This window comes from Chelonia mydas, chromosome 15, assembly GCF_015237465.2.
Source record: "Chelonia mydas isolate rCheMyd1 chromosome 15, rCheMyd1.pri.v2, whole genome shotgun sequence".
Taxonomy (NCBI): domain Eukaryota; kingdom Metazoa; phylum Chordata; order Testudines; family Cheloniidae; genus Chelonia; species Chelonia mydas.
Genome location: NC_057856.1, coordinates 11,820,086 through 11,842,829, shown reverse-complemented (window position 1 = coordinate 11,842,829; position 22,744 = coordinate 11,820,086). Strand labels below are relative to the sequence as shown.

Genomic DNA, 22,744 nt, shown 5'->3' with positions numbered 1-22,744 from the left:
CAGACCCACACTGGTGGTGCATTGAGAGGTAGCCTCTGCACTCCTTCACTGCTGTCCCTTAGTGAGAGGGGAATGAGAGGACAAGTAGGGGGTGAAGGCAACCCTAAATTCCTCACTTCCTGGAGGAAAGCAAAATACACCTCTCCCCCTAATCCCACTTCTACAAAGCAAATTCTCAGCAAAAATGATACAGATGAGATCAGAAAAGCTGTCCTTTCCCCCGATATCTGGAGATGTTGTTTATAAGTATTTGAAAAGTAATCAAAGGACAAGGATAGAATGGAGGAAATCACCAATATATTTAGAGAGAGAGAGAGAGAGAGAGAGAGAGAAACACCTCTGTGGAAAACTGGTTTCCTAATATAGCACTGGCCTTTTCTTCTCCCATTGACTGCGCTGCAGGTGGGAGTGGTGAGAGAGGCTGAGGAATGGGAATCGACACAAAGTGTTCTTGTGGTGGGTGGTTCTGCCAGTCGCCAGCCCTTGGGGAGGCAGGTGCTGCTGGGCGAGGGCTCTGACGACACTGAAGTGAGTTGGATTTTTAGACAATGTGGGCTCGCCTGATCTCTTTGGATACCCCCGAGGTTACAATTTTTATTTAAATGTGTACCACTTACGTTCCACTCAAATCCTGCAATGGCGATTCCTGCAGCCGCTCCTGTGCCTGCCAAGCCCACAAAGTGCCCACTACCAATGTTACTGGCAAACAGAGAAGCACCAATCTGGAAAGAGAGAGAACAACAGATGTGGGTCATAGATCCTGGGCTCAGGCCCTGGCTAAAACAAGAGCTGTATTTGTGATTTTTTAAAAAGTGCATATTTGGTGTTTTGAGATTTCCTGTCTGCCATCACTATGGGACCTGAATGCCTGATTTCTCTTCTTAAAACCCAACATTGCAGCCATCATCCCTACAGGCAAGGAGGACTGAGCAGGACATCACATATTAACTCAGCCAGAGGCGACACTGGTGAATGCTAATACTCCCTCCTCCACTTGAGCTGAGTGCGTGGCCTATGCCCATAGAGAATTTCAGCTCTTTGGAGAGCATTTCCAACTAACATGTGGGTGATGTATTGCAGAATGAGCAGCCAGTGATCTTGGCTAGAGGTCCAGGCAGCTAGCACAAAAGGCTGATGTCACACATCTAATCTGCTCCAGGGACAAGAGGCTGATTCATGCCCCTGTCAGGAAAATAAGATATCTCATTGGGCGAAAGATCCACAAGCCTTACAGCTGGCTTGTATCTCCAGTGGGAGACACACCCTTTTTGCACTTGACCATCAAGGGGAAAATAGGTTAACTGAATGGGACTCTGGGAGGTGCTATGGTAGGTACAGCTACTGGCCCAAGGGTGCAGTACATGTGAGTGACACAAATGTGCATGCAAGGAATGTTGGTATCTCTAAAACCTGTAACATCCTGTATTGATCCCACGGACTGAGTAATGGGGAGAAACAGGAACTGCTGATATATACGGATGGAAGGAAAGAAAGAAGTTAGTGCTGGATTAAAAGTAAGACAGAGATTCACAAAAGGGAGATCATACCTATGTAACCCTTCTGCCGGGTGGTGGCAGCAGCAACAAGGGACAGGTTAAATATCTAGAGGTCCCTCTTAACATTACAAAACTGGCTTGGGCCCCCATCCAGAAATCTTGGAAAATAATTTACTACCGACCCCTGGGAGCCTCTAGGAGGTAACACTTCCCCACTTGCAAACACTGAGTCTGAGTATAACAAAAGAAAACTTTATTAAGAGGAAATGAAATACATCATCAATCTGGGAAAACACAGCAACAATTACTCAAAAGTATGCTAACAAAAAGTAAGCACTGGCCCCACATTATCTTGAGCAGTAGACTTTTGCCTCAGTTTCCCACCTTGTGGTGTGAAAGTCCAACAAACAAACCACTCCCCTTTTCCCTCCGCTGCACCCCACTCACATTTGTCACCTGAGGGCAGCGAAATCCCAGCGTCCAGGGCTGTATTCAGGTGGGTTCACCTCCTGCCCCCAGGCTCGTGGGATGGGGGAGAGATGCTTCTGCTCACCACTGTCACTGTTGCTGCACACCACCATGAGCCTTTGACCAAGAAGAGGCAGCTAAAACCAATGCCCTAAACAGCCTGATGCTAAGACAAGTTTGCCAGGTCTCGAAAAGGCTGACATGCTGGGCTTTTTTTCCAGCAGCAAGGTTGCAAGTGAAACTGTATTTTCTATCTTTGCTAATCTTTCCTCTCCCATTTTTGGGTGGTGCTTGTCTGGTTTTGTCTTCTAGGAAATGGGACTGGACTTTAAATAACAGCTCCAGCCCATCTCAGCTAACTTCCCCTCTTTCCCCACCCCAAAAGACAGTTATTACCATCTTTAATGCCATCTAAGAGACTGTCAGACAAAGGGTGTTTCTTTCTAAAAGCTCTCTCCACCTGAAGGGAAAGTGAACAAGGGATATTTTTAAAATGAGAGCCTTACTTAATATTTCAAATGCTTTAAAGGTTTTTCCTTCTTTTTCTATACCTTTAATAATAGGTTAAAAATAGGTTTAAAGGTATTTTTGCTAGGGTACTAGGCAGCCTGAGGTCTCTGTATACCAAACCTTGTGTAAACTATATAAAGATGGACAGTTTCAGGGTCACATTGACTCTTTGGGCCCATATATTCCATCTATATCAGGGGTCTCAAACACACGGCCCACATGAGGACTGCGGGGTTATTTCCTGCACCCCGTCAAGCCCCCCCTCCCAGCGCGCCACGTCCCCGCTCCTCTGCCTACCTCCAGGTGCTTCCCGCTGCCAAACAGCTGTTTGGCAGCACTTTCCAGGACGGAGGGGGAAGGAGCGGGGAGCCTTGTGCTCAGGGGAAGAGGTGGGTCAGGGGTGGGGATTTGGGGAAGGGGTTGGAATAAGGGCAGGGAGGGGGCGGAATTGGGGTGGGGACTTTGGGGAAGGGGTGGGAAGAGGTGGGGTGGGGCGGGGCCGGGGGGGTGTCAGTGATGTGGCCCTCTGGCCAATGTAGTAGTCCTCATGTTGCCCTTGTGGTGTTTCGAGTTTGAGATCCCTGATCTAAATTAATACAACACCACAGAGTAACATTCCCAGCTTTACCCATGGCCACATTGTATTGTCTGTGTACATTTTTAAAAGAAAAATACAAAAACCAAACAAAAAACAATGCAGTTAGCAAAACATTTCAATTAACACAACAGTCATTATTCCCAATTTCAGGACAAAACAATGCCAACATATGGGTCTATTACTTTCTGCTTCTGTTTGTCTTTCTGACAGGCGAAAGACTCTGTACAAGAGGATCATAAGATCAGCATACACTAGTTACAAATACAATCTAAAAACAAAATCTTTTTCCGTAATTGCACGTATATACATAGGGACAGATTTTTTAATTCAGAACTGTGAAAAGAAATTTGCATGTTTTGTGCCAATACTTTATTAATTTGCAGCAAGAAAAAGTTATGTGGAAGAGGTTAGCTGATGGCTGGCAACATGTATGGCAGTTACTATGTTTTAATTAAACCAGAGTATCTACATAATGCGGATGTCCAGGGCATTCTGCTTAACTTTTCAGGATGGGATCTTAATGCCCTTAGGCTGCTTTGACAAATCCCAGCCTTAGAACATAAGAGCAGCCATACTGGGTCAGACCAAAAGTCCATCCAGCCCAGGATCCTGTCTACCGACAGTGGCCAATGCCAGGTTCACTCCTTCTGGGGCATCTAACAGGTAATGATCAAGTGATGTCTCTCCTGCCATCCATCTCCACCCACTGACAAACAGAGGCTAGGGACACCATTCCTTACCCTTCTTCTAGATACATCATAGACGTAAGATAGAGAAACTGGGCCTTAAACTTTGGATTGTCCCACACAGAGTTGGACACTGAATCTCATCAATGAGAGTATGTGGGAGCTGTAATATATCGCTGCAGAAACTGAAGGATTCTGGCCTATTTTCCAAGCAACTCCATGACACCGGAAGGTTGTCCCTTCATGACAGGGTCAGCATTATGATTTTCAGGGAGCTGGCCATTAATGATCTCCCCTTATGATCATGCTGTTAGAATTATGACAAGTTGGAGGGGGTGGGTTTTCTTCTCCTCTGGACAGACCTGACAGACACAGAGCGTGCATAGGATGTGGAGCCATGAGGGTACACTTGCTGAGCCTGCTTCTCTGATGAGGGAATTTCAAGGGAAAAGTAGCTCCCTCCACCAGTTAGCACTGACTGCGTTTCGGAAAGGATACAGTGGAACTAGAAGGGGGCATGAGGGTTTGAAAAGGAAGGGGTCAACTGTTCAGTGAATGAATGAAAGATATAGTGGAAGAGAGGAGATGAAAGATGACGAAAAGGGAAGAAAGACTGTTTGTCATAAATATAAAGGGAAGGCTAACCACTTTTAAATCCCTCCTGGCCAGAGGAAAAAACCCTTTCACCTGTAAAGGGTTAAGAAGCTAAAGATAACCTCGTTGGCACCTGACCAAAATGACCAATGAGGAGACAAGATACTTTCAAAGCTGGAGGGGCAAGTAGAAACAAAGGGTTCTCTCTGTCTGTGTGATGTTTTTGCTCAGACCAGAGCAGGAATGCAGGTTAGAACTCCTGTAAAGGGCGAATAAGCAATCTAGTTAGATATGCATTAGATTCTGTTTTGTTTAAATGGCTGACAAAATAAGTTGTGCTGGATGGAATGCATATTCCTGTTTTTGTGTCTTTTTGTAACTTAAGGTTTTGCCTAGAGGGATTCTCTATGTTTTGAATCTGATTACCCTGTAAGGTATTTACCATCCTGATTTTACAGAGGTGATTCTTTTACATTTTCTTCAATTAAAATTCTTCTTTTAAGAACCTGATTGTTTTTTCATTGTTCTTAAGATCCAAGGGTTTGGGTCTGTGTTCACCTATGCAAACTGGTGAGGATATTTATCAAGCTTTCCCCAGGAAAGGGGGTGTAGGGTTTGGGAGGATTTGGGGGGCGGGGGAAGAGATGTTTCCAAGCAGGCTCTTTCCCCGTTATATATTTATTAGACGCTTGGTGGTGGCAGCAATAAAGTCCAAGGGCAAAAGGTAAAATAGTTTGTACCTTGGGGAAGTTTTAACCTAAGCTGGTGAAGATAAGCTTAGGGGGGTTTTCATGCAGGTCCCCACATCTGTGCCCTAGAGCTCAGAGTAGGGAAGGAACCTTGACACTGTTGAAAGACAGAGAAGGAGAAGGTTACTTTAAAATCCTCTGACAGGTCAATTGTTGACAGGGGCTCACTATTCAGGAAAGCACAGTCAGGCTGAAGCTATAAGAAAGTTACTGTATATTTGACACATTATTCATTAATCTATTCGCCTTACTATTTTCATTGGCTTTTTGCTCCCCAGAAGTCCTGGTGCTTGCTGCCCCACAGGCCTCCTAAGGAACCTGGAAATCCTACACTTTGGCTAGCAAAGTAACTTAAACCCCTACAGTGCACTATTCATGCCATTGATCCACCTCTTTAGGTAGGGACTTTACCCTTGTGGAATGACACTGGATTTTTTTTTTAACTTAATTATTTTGGGACCCAAAAGTGTATTTGTGCAAATCCACAGCTCTCCCCCCCCTTAACCACTCAAACTTGCATATTGCTTAGCGCCTCTGTAAAACCTTTGCATGCACCTCTCAAGACTCAGCTACCTTGAGAAAGGAAAGCAGGTTTGCTATTCTGCTGCCCTACGTTCTCTGCAAGATCTACATTTTGCATTATCATCTAATCAGGTAGTTTTAAAATGGCACACAATTCTTTAACCAACAGAGATGGACATACATTTCTCAAGTAGCACAGGCTATGTTGTAATGTGGAATCACCTGTGTCCCTTCTTCCCCATCCCCCCACCCCCTTCCCTGCTCGGTGCTATGCAATTACTTACCTCCTCAAACCTTGCATATCCAACAATGTTTTAGGCATCTTGCTGGGACTTCATATGCAAGCGTTGGCTTGGAAAGCAGCCCAGCCTCTGCTAGTTGCTTAGCAAGCCAGCCCGATACTTTAGCTTCCCCATCATCAAATATGCAGGCACCAGACCCCGTGCCTACAGTCTTGGGAAGGCATCCCACTACTAGTCCCATTAGAGGGGTTGGCAGAGTCATTAGGACTTGGATTTACTGCACTTTTCCTTTTCTATCAAAGATTCACTCTGGTTGAATGTTTGGTTGGTCTTTTTACCTTAAAGAATGGTGGTTTCACCCTGGCCTACCACTAAAAATGTTTCTACACCTCAGTCCACTCCTTCTAGGGACAGAAAGCAAAATATTTATCCCCACTACCCACCTCCTATAACCTGCCTACAGAACTGCTAAATTAACAAACAGGAAAAACTTTTAGTATATAAAATAATCCTTCACACACAATGATCAGAGAAACCTACTCAGTGGGCAACAGTGAAACATGACTGCATTAAACTGAAGTGAAATTATCTGCATATCCCAATTCTCTTCCCTTCTTTGACTGCTGGGTGTTACTCATTTACTGTTGCCCTAAGCCTTGGCCTGTCCAGCCCATAAATTAATATATCACTGACCTGAAATGGGAGAGCTGGATTTAATTTCTGTTTTAAGGGAAACACACATACACGTCTCCAAATATTTCCCACTAAGTAGTCACTAAACTCTTCAAGTTATTGTTAAACTTTTTATGCCCAGATAGTTTATGTTCTTCAGCTTTTCTGTTCCTTTAAAATTTATTTCTTAAAAAGCACAGATTAGGCTGGGATGTTTCTGTGTGAATCAGAGCTCCCTTGAATACAAACAGAGAACAGAAATAGGTTCCGACTCTGACATTTTTTTATTGTGTGTGTTTATTTTCAGGGCCCGGTCAATACTGAGAGATTGGCCACATAATGAAGATATCAAGATTTCTGTTTGTCCAGGAACAGATAAACACTTCCCTAAAACAATACACTGCCGTCAATTATCTGGCTGAACTACTCACCCCTCCAACTAGCAAAAAAAGGGAACATTCAGTTTAATTCAACAAAGAACAGAGAAAACACACCACCTCTTTTCTTTTCTCAATCCCCAGCTTATGCCCACCGCTGCTTGGTATAGCAGGGAACAGCACGACAATTGAGGAATGAAACTAATCCAATGGAAATTTAATTTCTAAAACAGGTTATTGGAGTTATATTTTCTTTTATTCTCTATTGCAGAAAGCAATGAATTGTGCAGTCAAGTCTCAATAAACCAAAGTCAAAAGGAACAAATATACTATGATGGGAAGAGTCCATTTATAAAGCACCATCCCCACCTATAGACTTGGGAAACTCACCCTGGTTTCCCTGGAACATTCCCAGGTTATAATCACACATGGCACTGCCCCAGGGTGAAATCAGAAGAGGCATTTCTCTAACACTTTACATATTGCATTAGTTGGCACAGCACCAAGCTGGTATTTCTACTCTTTTTGGCCTTTTTATATTTTATCCCCTCTCCTGCCATATCTATTTGCACTGGGAGGCCTGAGACTGGCCCAGATTAAAACCAGGGAAAGGGTTTTCCAGAATCTCACATTCTCTCATTCAGAGTAGCCCTCCAGAATAGTATTGTTAATATAAGTGTTTACTTTAACTAGGGATTTGAGTGCTCGCCATGTCTTTTGCTTTCATCTTACCAGGTGCTGCCAAGGGTGGAGAGGAAGAGATTTCCTGTTAGGTCACAAGGAAGTATGTGTGTGTTCCAAAGTGAAGGAGCTCATAGGGAGGAGGCAAAGATGGTTTCAAGCAAATATTGATCCTAGAGACAATTCTGGCAATACAAGATCATCCCCTCTGGCCTCTGATATGCCTCCTACATGGACAAGAGGCTTAGGCGATATAAAGCTGGCTAAATTGCTTTATGTCTCTGGGGGACTCCCCTGTGTCAGGGGAATTCCCGCCTGCCCTTTTAGGGAAGCTTTAAGTCCCCTTTGTGGCTTTAGAGCGGTGCAAAGCGGCTTACCCAGGGCTGAGGGTCTGACCCATGGTGTTTTTGTGTTGTAGACACTGGGCCGGATTCCCCACTGCCTTGCACCATGTGCCATCATTTGCACCTGTACAAGGTGATAGTGTTTTACACTCACTATTCATAGGTATAAAGAACGATACGAAGTGTAAAGCAGCAGAGAATCAGGCTTAGTGCATTTAGTCAGGCAGGCAGAGGTCCTGATTGACCTCTGTGTTTGTTATCCAGTTTCATGGCAGCGTCACTCCGTTGATTAAACAAAACAAATTTGCCTTAAAATAACTTTGAGATTCTCCATTTCCCAATGGTTTCTATTAGTACCTGAATGTTCTCAATCCTCATCTACTCACGAGATCCTCCTCCTGCTTGGAAAGACAATGCTCTAACATTAAAATGGCAATTCCAATCCTGCCCCAATTCAGGCAACACTGAATGGAGACACTGAAAAAGTGGCAGGGATTTCTGAAAGCTGTTCTGAAAATTCCTACAGTCAGTAAATATTTATTTAGTTCTCCAAGACCCCAATCTTGCAATTGTATCCGGGTGAACAAAGCTCTGCATCAAATCCCACACGAGTGCAAAGGTCCTGCCGCATGGGTCCAACTGCAGGATCGGGGTAGGTATTTATAACCAATCACTGAAGTTTTCCTTCCAAGGCGAACTGCAAAGATGATCACTAAAGCACCATATTAGTGACACTCAGAGAATGCACCTATCACTATCTGGGATGCAATCCAGACTAGCGAGAGGTTGTGTCACCACCTGGTCTGCAACCTTAGGTGCCTCACAATGCTTTGCTGCTGTAGCTCCCAACCTGCCCACTCACAAACAGCCAAACAACATGCGCGTCACACCCCAAGTGTCTTTGTGTAGCTGCAGCCTTCCAGCTTCACATGAGCCACACTCTAGATTCCCGCAGCCTTGGTTACTACTTGCAGGGTAATCCCAACACACTCCCAGTCCCAAATTTTCCCAAAAACACATGCATTCTGCAGTGCCTAGCCCTCTCCTGGACAGTCACATATTAGAGGTCCATTGCCCCATAAACGGTCAATGAACAACAGTTTACTACTTTAATTGGAGTTATCAAACAATTCAGTTTAAACACAACACTGGATTGGTATTGATTAAAGAATAAATATAGTTTATTTAACTACAAAGAGATAGGTTTTAAGTGACCACAAGTACAAGATATTAAAAAGTCATACAATGCTTTCTAATGCCTCCACTTAAACTAGACTTGGTTCCAGGTAAAATCCTTACCACACATTCCCAGCAACATAGCTGACCAAATTTTCAAGTCAGGATCTCTCACAAAGTCCAAAGGCTGGTTCCTCTGTATTCTTGGGCGAAAGAGACACAGACGGATAGGGAGAAAAGAAAGTGAGAGTACCTGGGGAGTTTTGCACCTCATTTTTATAGTCCAGTCACCCTCAAATGCATTTTGCTGAAATAAAGTTCCTTCAAGCTGTGGAGATGGAGGCATGGAGTCTCATGGTGAAAGAGGTTCCCTGTTTGTTAAAATTCTGCTAAAGGATGGCCACTTGACTGCTGATTGCAAATCAATTTTGATCACACCTGGCTAAAGGCATCGGCTTGTCTTTGAGAAATAGGTTTACCCCCTCCCCAAAATTGTCTGGTAAACACACTTCAGCCATAATTTCAGCCTATGTTCATAACTTTACATATAACATTGTTACATACATTTCATCTTGATATTATTGGCCAGCAAATTATTAGTTTTCAAATGTTGGTTCACAAGGCACATTTTGTACAAAGATTATTACAGTGGTGTGTAGGGTGTGAATACAGGGACGCATTCGGTCACAGAACCACATTTATCTAGAAAGATTTCTCCTTTGCCAGGAAGTCTCATTCAATAGAGAGATTATGACCTAATGGAGAGAGCATTCGACTAACTCAGGAGACTTGGGTTCTCGTCTCAACCCTTGCTACCGGCCTGCTGGGTGACCTTAGGCAAGTCACTGCACCCATCTGTGAATCACTTTCCCCATCTTAAAACAGGGATAATGACACTTACCTCCTCGGTAAAGTGGTTTTGGATCTACAGCTGAAATGTGTTGTATAAGTGCTTGATACTATTATTATAAATGTAAACTCTGATTTGTTATCAGTAATTTATTATGAACATTCCAGGGTTCTCACCTTGCAATGTTACAGCAAAAGACTAGATTACGCAGCCACAGTGAAGGCAATACAGCAGCACCACAGAAACCACACCAACAAATCAATTCCTCTCTCTACCTTGTACCTAACAGCAATTACCTCACATGAGCCAGGCCCTCATCCAAAAACATTAGGGTCCAGAGAAGGTAGTAAGCATGGGCAGCGAGTCCTATGGGCCCATGATGCCTGGGCACCAGGAATATTCTTGGCCCGGGGCCTGGCTCCAGCAGTGTTTGGGGCCAGGTCTCTCCCTCGGCCCTGCCTTCCGCCCCCGGGTCCCCCCCCATGCATCCCCCGGGCTATTTAAAATAGCCCGGGGCCCCCACTCACACTGGCAGCACAGCAGAGCTGAGCGACTTCCTCCCTGCTCGCTCCATGTGGCTGCCGGCCCCTCCCTGCAGCCCCTGGGCAGGGTGGGTCTGTACCCTGCCCCAAGTATCCCTGCAGCCAATGGGAAGCTGTGGGGGCAGTGCCTGGGGGTAGCAGCACATGGAGACTCCTGGCCTTCCCTGCCTAGGAGCCCCAGGTAAGCGCTGCACCTCTCCACCCTTTCCCAGAGCCTGCACCCCCTCCCTCCGTCCCCCTCTGGCCCCAAACTCCTTCCCAGAACCTGCACCCCCTCCCTCTGCACCCCCTCCCATCCCCAAGCTTCCTTCCAGAGCCTGCACCCCCACCCTGCACCCAAACTCAGTCCCAGCACCTGCACCCCTCATCACCTCCTGCACCCCCAGCCCCTGCCCTAGCCTGCACACAGCACCCAAACTCTGTCCCAGAGCCTGCACCCCCACCCCCTTCCCACACATCCCCTCCTTGCCCCCAAACTCCCTCCCAGAGCCTGCACCCAAACTCCCTTCCAGGGCCTGCACCACCACCCCCGAGCTAGCACCCAAACTCTGTCCCAGAGCCTGAACCCCTCACCCCCCCTGCACCCCCCAGAGCCTGCACCCAAACTCTATCCCACAGCCCAACCTCTCACCCGTCCTGCACCCCAATCCCCTGCCCCAGCCCAAGGCCTGCACCCCAGACCTCCTCCCCCCACCCAAACTCCTTCCCAGAGACTTAGGCAGGTGGGGGGCAGAATTTGTGGGGGGGTTCTGGGCACCACAAAAATGTCTACAAACCTGCCACCCCTGGTAGTAAGTTCAAAACACTGAATAAATGGTGAAAGTGATGTGCAGCCAAACATTACGTGTGGACTAAAAGCACACTTATGCACACACATGCACACACACAGAACGAATAATACAAACTCACCGGCCACCACACCATTTTATGTCCAGCCAGGAAGAATCCTCCCACTGTCCCTCGGTTAGACAAGAACATGGCCTGGAAAAAGAATGACTGGTTAAAATTTTCAGCTTTAACAGGCAAACTATAGCCTGATGGCATACATAACCAGGGCATCAATGAGAAAGAGGAACCAATATAATGCCCAGAAAGGGCCAGGGGAGAAAGATTTTGAAGGGAATAATATGACCTACCAATGACTGAGCAATGATTCTTATATCAATCTATAAATTAACGATTTCAAGCTTTATTGCTTCAACTTTCATTACACGAAGCCTGCAAAACCCAAATCTAAATACTGCACATGTTAAATACAACGAACTATACAATAAAAATAAAACACAAGAAAGGCATCACTGACCAAGGGCCTTGCCTGCAAACTGTCACTCATGGGAGCACTCCTGCAGGTGAGCAGGCCTCAAAACTGCTGATATAGCGAGTTTTATGTTCATGCACTAGAGATGACATACCGAGCTTTCTTACTCAATACTAGCGTGCTCCAGAGTTTCCCTGCAGGAATCTACTGCATGGCAATTTAACCTTTCCTGTTCTGATAGGATTGCCAAGGTACCCATACTTGTTAGCCTTTCTTCACTTCCACCGAGTAGCCAGTTAGGAATTATTTCCCTTACTCTCACATATCTATCAGGAGTGACTTTACAGGAAGTTTCCTTCACATATTTCACAGGGCCTGATCCAAAATCCTTTGCAGACAATGGGATCAGGCCCAGAGAGGGTGTAAGCAAAAGCGAGCCAGATCGCAGATCCTAATATAGAAGCAAGAAAATAAACAAACAGGGACATGTTTCACTACATACAATAGTTGAATCAATATTTGTCTAATGGAAAAGGACAACATTGGTGGAGACACACATTTAACATTAAGCTTCTTAGCAACTATTCAAAACAAGTAGAAACTTCAATGCTCCAGTGCCTGACATGCCACCTGCCAGCCCTCTTCTGCCCCAGGAGTTTATGTTACAAAGAATTACAGTCAATAATAAATTACAATAATCACACTTCAGGTCAGATTGTACCTTTAAGGCACAAGCCTGGTTCCCTCCCAGAGCTCCCCAAGATGCAATGGAAGTGTTTCTGCCACAACACTCCTTAGAGGAGAGCATGCTGCACCCTTCTGAGTCAATGGACAGCTTGGCTGGCTAGAATGGGCTGATGAGGGGGCCTCCTCCCCATTCTTCCCTGCTCAGCCGAGGTTGCTTGCACCTCAGGGTGCACTAGGAAGAAGCAGTGCTCTCATGAAAGGTATGGGCCCTCAATTGTGTTTTGCTTCTGTGGGACGGAAAATAAATGGACAGCCTCTCTGGTACAATCCAACCCTTGGCCTCCAATACACTCGGCCAGAGGTACAGGTGCAGGTACTTCACAACTTTAACTAGTTCATTGGCCTCAAAAGTTAATCACTTTTCAAAACTCTGACAGGCTGCTAGTGTGGAAGATTTTGTCTGCAGCTGCTGCTCTGCTCTATGGCATGGACTCCTGGGTTATTTCAGGGGAGTGCACAGGTCGGTCACCTAGGGGCAGGTTTCCCTGACTCATTCTGGTTAACTGCTGGCTCTTTCCTCAAGGGACTAGCAGCATTTTCCCCAAGGACAGTCTCTGATCTCTCCTCAGATAGAATACACAGACTCTGTTTCTGAAAGGGATCTCAGCTCTTCAATCAAGTGACACACTAGTGTTTTCCACTAGCGCAGCATCACAACAAAAACTATCTCCCTTTTTCCTTTGAATGTTTCAGTATCTAGACTTACTTTACCCATTAGGTGTGAAAGAACTGGTTTTTCTCTAAGGGCTTGTCTACACTAACAATTTGTTTGCAGCCACCTGGGGCGTGACTCTATCCTGCATTAGCCTGCCATGGACTAACTTCAGTGAAAACCTGTTGATGGAAAGTTGTCATTCTCCTGTGTCCAGACCTTGTCTGTGCTCCCATCCATTTCATATCCATCCTGCAGCAATGCCCATCTGCCACTGCATTACCACCTCTCTTCCACCTTTAGCTCTATTCCAATTCCCACCATTTACAACGTAGTCCAGTACTCATCCCCACCTTCCTAGCACAATCAACCTCACTGCAATCCCCATTTATCCCACCTCTCACACTTCACTCCAATTCCTACGCCATCATGAATTCCCACTGCAGTTGCCTCTGCTCCAGGACCCCATCTCCAACCATCCACCACCATTACCATCCCATTCCCACCTCCACCCCCACTCTGTACTTCACCAGGTCCCCACCTCTAATCTGCTAAAAACTGCACTTCACCATTATCCAGATCTCCATCCATCAGCCATCTCCTGTAGTCCCATCAGTACAGATATCCCTCCTTCACCTTCACTCCGAGCCCCATTATGCTCCCCTCCACCACAATCTCATCCTCTTCACCCCCAATCCAGGCCTCATACCAGGTCCTACTTCCCCAGTACTTCCCAACATAATCTCCATCCTGCCACCTTTAATCCACCCCCCCAATAAAGCAGCAGGCAATTTATGCATTTTAATTTATGAAGCCATTTTCCTAGAATCCAATAAACTATATTTTCATTAAGAAAGAAAAATCCAGACGTACCCACATTCCCACTGCCAGAGTTACCAAGAAATAGAGGACTATGACCAAGATGTCTGCAGCATTATTGATTTTTGTGGAGGAGTCCATCCTGCTTGCTTCTTCGGTTCCCTTCCTTCTCCTATCCTTAGATCACCGTTTGCAGACTTGAGATAATGATAAACAAAACGTCGGGGAATAACAGGTTTAATATTTAACTTCAGATTCACTTATTTCCTATGGAGGTGCAAGTTGAAGCTGGTGCTTTTTCTTGAGCTGTGATTCCCACCAAAAAACTGCTCCTGTATTACAACTGTTGCAGTTTTCATAGGCAAAGGAAGTCCCCAGTTCACATCCACTGCAGAAGGTGCTCAGTGCAGTTGTAGCCCAAGAGCAGGTGTCTGGGAAGCAGTGAGCTGTAGAAGGAGTGGCGTGGACATAACATACTCAGTGTACGTACCTCACTGTTTGTGGATACTTTTTCTGCAGTGGTGGCTCCTGTAAATCTGGTCATGGAATGAATTGTTTCCTTAAGAACAGGATGCTTACCAAGACCAAAGGAAGAGTGACCTGACAGTTAGGGAAACACCACGGTTCTCTGAGCTGACACTCCTGCTATGCTATCCCTCATTCCAACAGGAGTACATAATGGAGGTACAGCCCAGGATTTCTGGGAACTAGACAGCAGGAAGTCACTTTGATCTCTTACATCTAGATATTTACAGATGTGTCTGAGCCATAAAGAACTGGATAAGGAACTTGCTGGACCGTTAATGTTGATTTTGAAAAGTCTTGGAACCCTGCGGAAGTTCCAGAAGACCAGTAGAAAGCTAAAACTGTGCCAATATTTAAAAGGGGCAAACTGGATGGCCCAAGTAATTGTAGGCCGGTCAGTCTGACATCGATCCTTAGCAAGATAATGAGTGACTGATATGGTACTCAATTAATAAAGAATTAGAGGTGGATAATATAATTAATGCTAATCAACATGGGTTTATGGAAAACAGATTCTATCACATTAACTTGATTTTTTTACATGCAATTACAAGTTTGGTTGATAAAGGTAACAGTGTTAATGTAATACAATAGCTCTCAAACTTTCCAGACTACTATACCCCTTTCAGGAGTCTGATTTGTCTTATATACCCACAAGTTTCATCTCACTTAAAATCTACTTGTATACAAAATCGGACATAAAAATACAAAAATATCACAGCACAGTAATACTGAAAAAGTGTTTACTTTCTCGTTTTTACCATATAAATTATAAAATAAATCAACTGGAATATAAATAATGTACTTATATTTCACTGTATAGTATATAGAGCAGTATAAAAAAGTCATTGTCTGTATGAAATTTTAGTTTGTACTGATTTCGCTAGTGTTTTTTATGTACCTTGTTGTAAAACTAGGCAAAATATCTAGGTGAGTTGATATGCCCCCTGGAAGACCTCTGTGTACCCGTGGCTGAAAACCACTGATGTAATATACTTAGACTTCTGTAGGCATTTGACTTGGTATCAACCACATTTTGATTAAAATCTAGAACAATATACAATTAACATGGCACACATTAAATGTATTAGAAACTGGCTAACTGATAGATCACAAAATGTTACTGTAATGAGGAATCACTATCAAGCAGCTGTGTTTCCAGCAAGATCCCACAGGGATCAGTTTTTGGCTCTATGCTATTTAACATTTTAATCAATGACCTAGAAGGAAACATAAAACCATCATTGATAAAGTTTGCAAAAGACTCAAATTGGAGGAATGATAAATAATGAAGAGGACAGGTCCTGGATAGCGATCTGGATCACTTAGTAAGCTGGTCGCAAGCAAACAATATGCATTTAAATATGGCTACAGGTAAAGCTACACTTTGTAGGAACAAAGAATGTAGGTGGTACTTAAAGGATGGACAACTCTCTCCTGGGAAGCAGTCACTCTGAAAAAGATTTGGGAGTAGTGGTGGATAACGAGCTGAGTGTGAGCTTCCAGTGCGCCGCTATGGCCAAAAGGGCTAATGCAAACCTTGTGCGCATAAACAAGGAAACCTCAAGCAGGAGTAGAAAAAAGTGACTTTACCTCTGTATTTGGCACTGATGTGACCAGTCCTGGAATATTGCATCCAGTTCTGGGGTCCACAATTCAAGAAGGATGTTGATAAATTGAAGAGGGTTCAGAGAAGAGCCATGACAACAATTAAAGGACTAAGTAGACCTTATAGTGGTAGACTCAAGGTGATTAAATCTATTTAGCTTAACAAAGAGCAGATTAAGGGGTGACTTGATAACCATTTATAAGCACCTACATGGAGAACAAATATTTAATAATAGACTCTTCAGTCTCTCAGAGAAAGATATAATGTGATCCAATGGCTAGAAGTCGAAACAAGACAAATTCAGATGGGAAATAAGGCATAAAACTTTAACAGTGAGGGAAAGTAACCATTGGTACAATTTACCAAGGGTCATGGTGGATTCTCCATAACTGGCAATTTTTAAATCAAGATTGGATGTTTTTCCTAAAGATCTTAAAAGGGTTTGGTGGGGAGTTCTATGGCCTGTGTTATCCAGGTCAGACCAAATGATCACAGTGGTCCCTTGTGGCCTTGGAATCTACAAATAAAGTTGAGATTCAGACATCAACATCGTGGAAGTGAACACAGTTCAGCTGTTCAGAACCAGGGTTTTTCCTCTGCCCACTGTCACCAATTATAAAGTTCTAATTCCAGATGCCAATGGCCCCAAAGTTCAGCAGTGCTTAGGTCTGGTCCCATCTCCCATTATTTATTCTTTCTTGGGCTTCAAAATTAAATGAAACAAAATGACCTGAAGCAAAAGAGAACTCAGATGTGGGGCAGGTTGTGACTCAGCAGAGTTTCTAAGTCAGTCAGAAACAGACCCTGAAAAGGGAAGTTTCCTCTGGAGATTCCTGTGATCACCTCTGCTTGAGCAGGAGGTGGGTATCACAGTCATGATCAGAGGAGTGCAGGAAATGTAGGCAATAGGCCCAGGCATGGGTGGCGGGTGCCATAGGCTGGCGGAGGCTGTGTCTCCCCAAACAGCCAGGCGTGGCCCTGCCCACGCTCCACTCCCAGCCCCTCCTCCTGCTTCACGCTCTGCGTACAGCTCCAGTCCCCCAGTGCTGGCTCTGGCTATGCCACCTGCCATCCTGGCGCTCCCGGTCTGGGGGAGGGCTGCGGGCGTGTGCCACCCACCCTCTTGGCACAAGGAGGGCTAGCCTGGGATGGGGCCCGGTGACTGCGGTGGGCGGGGGCGAGAGACTCTGAGCTCCAGCGGGGGAAGGGGCGGGGCTGCGGGCTAGCCTCAACCAGCCGGAAGTTCACACACCACCCATGGGCACAGGTACAAGAATTTCAGGGCTCTGGGGATATTTTGAAAAAGTGTTGTCTCTACCTCTACTTTGCCCCACGCAATCACAATTCATTTACAGTTCAGTAGGCTGCCTGCCAAAAACTGATTGCCTCATGGCATTCATCCTAAACAGTACACACAAAGCACAATGGGCTTGATTGTGATCTTATACAGGTCCTACATCATTGACTTTAGTGGAATTACTCCAGATTTTCAGTAGTGCTTGGAATCCTTTCCAAGCTATAATTGTTCTATGACAGCTAGCCTTTTTTCCTGTAATTAGTAGCTAAACAGGAGAGAGTGTCTATATCTAAAAGATCATCGGAAAGAACCATTCATCTGAAATCAGAGAGTAAAAGAAGAATTCCATCTTTCTCATCTATACACTGCAATGCAATTTAAGCACCTACACATTTACAAGATGCTGTCCTCCAATATTTTAGGCACCTCTTCTTCAGCAGTCTGAGACCTCAGTTTGTTCTATAAACAGGTTGTGAAAATGCTAGTTTTAAATCCAATAGGGAAAAAATTATCCTAAAAGCTGGTGAGCACCCACAATTCTACAACCTTTTGTAACCACCTCTCTTGTTGTCTGCTCCAGAGAAAAAGGTCTTATTTACCAACCCTACTTATCAGGCAACGGTTTGTCTAAGACAGTATCATACAAAGGCTGATGCAAATAGATTCCCATGTGTCCTTGTAACACAAATTGTTTCCTTTTCACTCATTCTTAGTTCATGAATTGAATTCCAGTTTCAGCTCCTGTAGCCACAACCAATTCTGCCAAAACCAAATAGTAGGTTGTTGGGCCTGTTTCTCCACGGCCTGGCGCCCTGAGTTGTCATCCACCCCTGGGCAAACCATCAATAGACTGTAAGATGCTGCTATTGGTGTAAATGACTGCAGACTTCTGCTTTACACCCACGGCACACACTTTGGCCAGGTCTAGATGACTCCATAACATGCGAAGACAGGAGAGACTCAGACCCCAAGAATTAATAATCACACAATTCACATCTTTACCTGTGGTGGCTGTATTGGTTTGATTCTGCTTTCTCCTTGTCAGGTACAGATGTAACTGAGACACTCATTACAGTGTCAGGAAAAGACTGGCTGTGATCATCACAATGCTTGTGCCCCCATATCCTCCAGAGCCTGCAGTTCATATGGAATCCCACAGAGGCGTTGTACTCAGCACTGCACACAGCCTCTCACACACACAGCACAGACAAAGTCAGCCTGTGGAATTCACTGACACTCAGGTACTCTAGCTGATCGTAAAAAAAAACCTGGCCAACAACAACATTTGTATTTATTCATGCAAAGATAGGAGCAAATAAAGTTCCTGCTGCAAAAGTGGGAGCTTCTCAGCAGGGGGCAGGAAATAGACTTCCATCCCACACTCCTCGGCAGGACATTCACAATTAGCTAGGTCCATTACTGGACATTTTCATCTTCCTGAAATACCAGCTCCAAAACTGGGCACTACTGGAAGCGGGACACCAGACTTGAGTGACCAGTAATCTGATTCACTATGGAAAATCCTACATTCCTTCTTATGGGTCCATTTCAATTCCCTTTAAGTCAGAGACTTTCCATGTATATTAATGGGAGTGGGAGCATTCTCTATAGACCAGAGATGGGCAAACTACAGCCCGGGGGCCCACATTCAGCCCTCCAGATGTTTTAATCCGGCCCTCGAGGTCCTACCGGGAAGCAGGGTCTGGGGCTTTCCCTGCTCCGCATGGCTCCTGGAAGCAGCAGCATGTCCCCAATCCAGTTCCTACACATAGGGGCAGCCAGGGGGCTCCACACGCTGCCCCCATCCCAAGTGCAGCCCCCGCAGCTCCCACTGGCTGGCAACTGCAGCCAATGGGAGCTGCAGGGGCAGCGCCTGCACACAGGGCAGCACGCAGAACCGTCTGGCCACGTCTCTGCATAGGAGCCAGAGGAAGGATATGCCGCTGTTTTGGGGAGCTGCTTGAGGTAAGCGCCGCCCAGAGCCTGCCCCCCTCCCGTGCCCCAGCCTTGATCCCACCCTCCAAACCCTTCGGTCCCAGTCTGGAGCATCCTCCTGCACCCCCAACTCCTCATCCCCACCCCAGAGCCTGCACCCCCAGCCGGAACCCTCATGCCCTCCTGCACCCCAATCCCCAATTTCATGAGCTTCATGGCCCGCCACACAATTTCCATACCCAGATGTGGCCCTCGGGACAAAAAGTTTGCCCACCCCTGCGATAGACTGTATACAGCATAACGCAGAACTGGGTGAGAGTCCTGAGTCCAGCCTATGCTGACTGCTTCTCTCTGGATTCAGTTTGGTGGATGCTAATCCATCATGGAGATGACACACTCAGGGTTAGATTAACTCGAGCCTTGCACAGGTAGGGAAGAGGGTACAAAAAGCCACCCTCTGCCCTGTGCCTCTGTTTACAGTTAAAGATAATGGATTTTTCACCTATAAGTGTAGAGACAGAGAAATTCTGCATCCTCCATCTCAGAGACAAGCAGCCAGCATGCTTGTCTTCTGAAGGGGAGGGATGGAGCACAGCCAACCTGGTTGTTAAATGCTGGAAGAGAGATTTTTGGGTGAGACAACCTTTATGAGTAGGGCCCTACCAAATTCACAGCCATGAAAAACGCATCATTGACTGTGAAATCTGGATTCCCCCTGTGAAATCTGGTCTTTTGTGCGCTTTCTCCTCTACTATACCGATTTCACAGGAGAGACCAGAGTTTCTCAAACTGGGGGTCCTGATGCAAAAGGGACTTGCAGGGGGGTTGCAAGATTATTTTAGGGGGGACTGTGGTATTGCCATCCTTACTTCTGTGCTGCCTTCAGAGCTGGGCAGCCAGAGAGTGGTGGCTGTTGGCTGGGCGCCCAGCTCTGCCAGCAGCAGCACAGAAGTGTGGCAATACAGTACCAGGCCATCCTTATTTCTGCGCTGCTGCTGGCGGTGGCTCTGCCTTAAGTGCTGGGATCCTGGCCAGCAGCCGCTGCTCTCCAACCGCCCACCTCTGAAGGCAGCGCCAACACCTGCAGCAGTAAGGGCAGCGGGGCTGGCCTTACCATGAGGCGAACTGAGGTGGCCGCCTCAGGTGCCGGACTGTGGGGTGGGGCGCCACTAGGACCCAGAGTGTAGAAAATTGTGTCTGCTGCTGGTGCATATGTATTCTCTCTGCTCTAGATGCACAGAGATGGTGGAGTGCTGTGCTGGAGGAAGGAGGGCACAAGAGACATAACAGGCAGGCAGGCGAAAAGTTGAGAGGGAATAACGGAAAGGAGCAGGAGCTGCAGGGAGAGAGAGGAGGAGGAGCCTCTTATGTACCTCTCTAAAACCCGGAGGAGCCTGGACTGATTAACACCAGCTTCTCAGGGAACTTCCTGTTTCCTGCTGCTTCCCTGAACCCACTTGAGGGGAACAGGCAGTCAACTGAAGTAGTAGGAGCCAGTTAGGCCCTTAAGACGCTGATATCTTCCCTCACTCAGGCCCTACTACCAGCCTGCTTATTTGTCCCCTTCAATTGAGTGGTGAGAGACATTATAGCTGGCACAGAACAACAGTCATGAGTGAAATAAGAAAACGCCCCTCTGGGGCAGCATTCAGAAAAAGAAAGGAAGCTTTTCTATCAAAGCAGGAAGGAGCTCTCCTGAGATACATAGACACAAACATTCACGGTGAGCCTTCCGGCCCCAGTGAGGATGTGAGTGGTGAGGAGATGCCCAATCTTCCAATTACTCAGAGTGCAGGTGACCTGGCAGCTGCTGCAGCATCCATATCTCCATCTCAAATGGATGTACCCATGCACATTCCTGAAGAAAAGTGTAGATCAGAGAAGAGTGTGGTAGAGGCGCATGAAACAGCTGCTGCTGAGTTTAATTCCTTCAGTCTAGATGATCCAGGACTATGGACCCACTTGAGCAGTAGCCTGAGGGACTTCCTTGTACTGCATGGGCCACAGCAAGTGAAAAACTTCATGTTCCCCAAAGACAATGAAAATAGAAGTTTCCATCCAACACATTACTGGCGTGAAATCCCCAATGGTGACGAAGTGGAGAGGCCATGGCTTATGTACTCAAAAACCCAGAATGCTGCATACTGTTTTTGTTGCAGACTCTTCCAATCTAATGTTCCACCCACATTGGGTTCTACAGGTACAAAGGACTGGAAAAATCTGGCTAGAAATCTGGCATGCCATGAGAAGGCAGCAAATCACCAGAGAGCATGCCATAGGTAGAAAGAGCTTGAGATGAGACTAAGGTTAAAGGCCACCATAGATGATCAGCATCAAGAGAAGATTGCATCATGGTCTCTTTACTGGCAAAATGTTCTGAAAAGGCTCATTGCCATGGTGAGAATGCTTGCTACCCAAAAACCAAGCACTGCGTGGCACTTCAGATCAGCTGTAGGTGCCAAACAATGGAAACTTCCTTAAAATTGTGGAGCTGATGGCTGAGTTTGATGCTGTACTCCAGGAGCATCTAAGAAGGGTCACCACCCAAGAAATATACACACACCACTACCTTGGAAAAACAATTCAAAATGAGATCATACAGTTACTGGCAACAAAAGTCAAACAGAAGATTGTGACAGATCTGAAGTCAGCAAGATATTACTCCGTTTTTCTGGACTGCACACCTGACATCAGCCATATGGAACAAATTACTTTAATGGTGCGTTTTGTAACAACAGAAGCTAGTGAAAATGTCCCTGCAGTGGTAACTGTCAGAGAGCATTTTCTAGAATTTACTGACATTGATGATACTACAGGAACTGGTATGACAAATGTGCTTCTTAAAAAGCTGGAAGATATGGGAGTTGCGATAGCTGATGGGAGAGCTCAGGGCTACGATAATGGTGCCAACATGAGAGGAAAGAACAGAGGAGTGCAGACACGGATTCGAGAGTTAAACCCTCGAGCTTTTTTTGTCCCATGCAGTTCTCATTCATTGAACTTGGTGGTCAGTGATGCAGCATCAGCTTCTAGTGAGGCTGCTGAATTTTTTTTAATGTAATTCAAAGCATCGATGTATTTTTCTCTGCATCAACTCATTGATGGCAAATTTTGAAGCAACATCTGGGAACATCCTCTCTGACACTGAAACCACCAAATGCCACACGATGGGAAAGTCGAGTGGAGGCAATAAAGCCTGTCAAACACCAAATTGGGAAGATAGATGATGCCATAGTTGCCATTATGGAGGATAATGCTATGACAGGAACTGTTTGTGGGAGAACAGTGGCAGAGGGAAATGGAATCACCAGAAACATATATAACTTCAAATTTCTGTGTGGCTTAGTGTTGTGGCATGACATACTGTTTGCAATAAATGTTGTAAGCAAGAGACT

At 45.7% G+C, this 22,744-nt stretch overlaps 2 protein-coding genes across 5 annotated transcripts in view; both read right to left on the bottom strand.

Annotated features, from left to right (window-relative positions):
• Nucleotides 1–22,744, bottom strand: part of GNAZ (G protein subunit alpha z) — a 264,810-nt gene that overhangs the window by 221,766 nt on the left and 20,300 nt on the right. The gene's annotated exons all lie outside the window — the stretch shown is intronic.
• Nucleotides 1–22,744, bottom strand: part of LOC102934028 (sodium/glucose cotransporter 1-like) — a 75,753-nt gene that overhangs the window by 37,959 nt on the left and 15,050 nt on the right. For 2 of the 4 annotated variants that reach the window (XM_043529444.1, XM_043529445.1), the window contains 2 exons: nucleotides 11,417–11,488; nucleotides 618–722 (listed from right to left, as the gene is read on the bottom strand). In XM_043529444.1, the coding sequence (XP_043385379.1) occupies nucleotides 618–722; nucleotides 11,417–11,485 (174 nt within the window). In that variant the 5' untranslated portion in view covers nucleotides 11,486–11,488. Of the gene's footprint in view, nucleotides 1–617; nucleotides 723–11,416; nucleotides 11,489–14,037; nucleotides 14,171–22,744 lie in introns of those variants that run through there. The other 2 variants (XM_037878665.2, XM_043529446.1) reach the window with 2 other exon arrangements.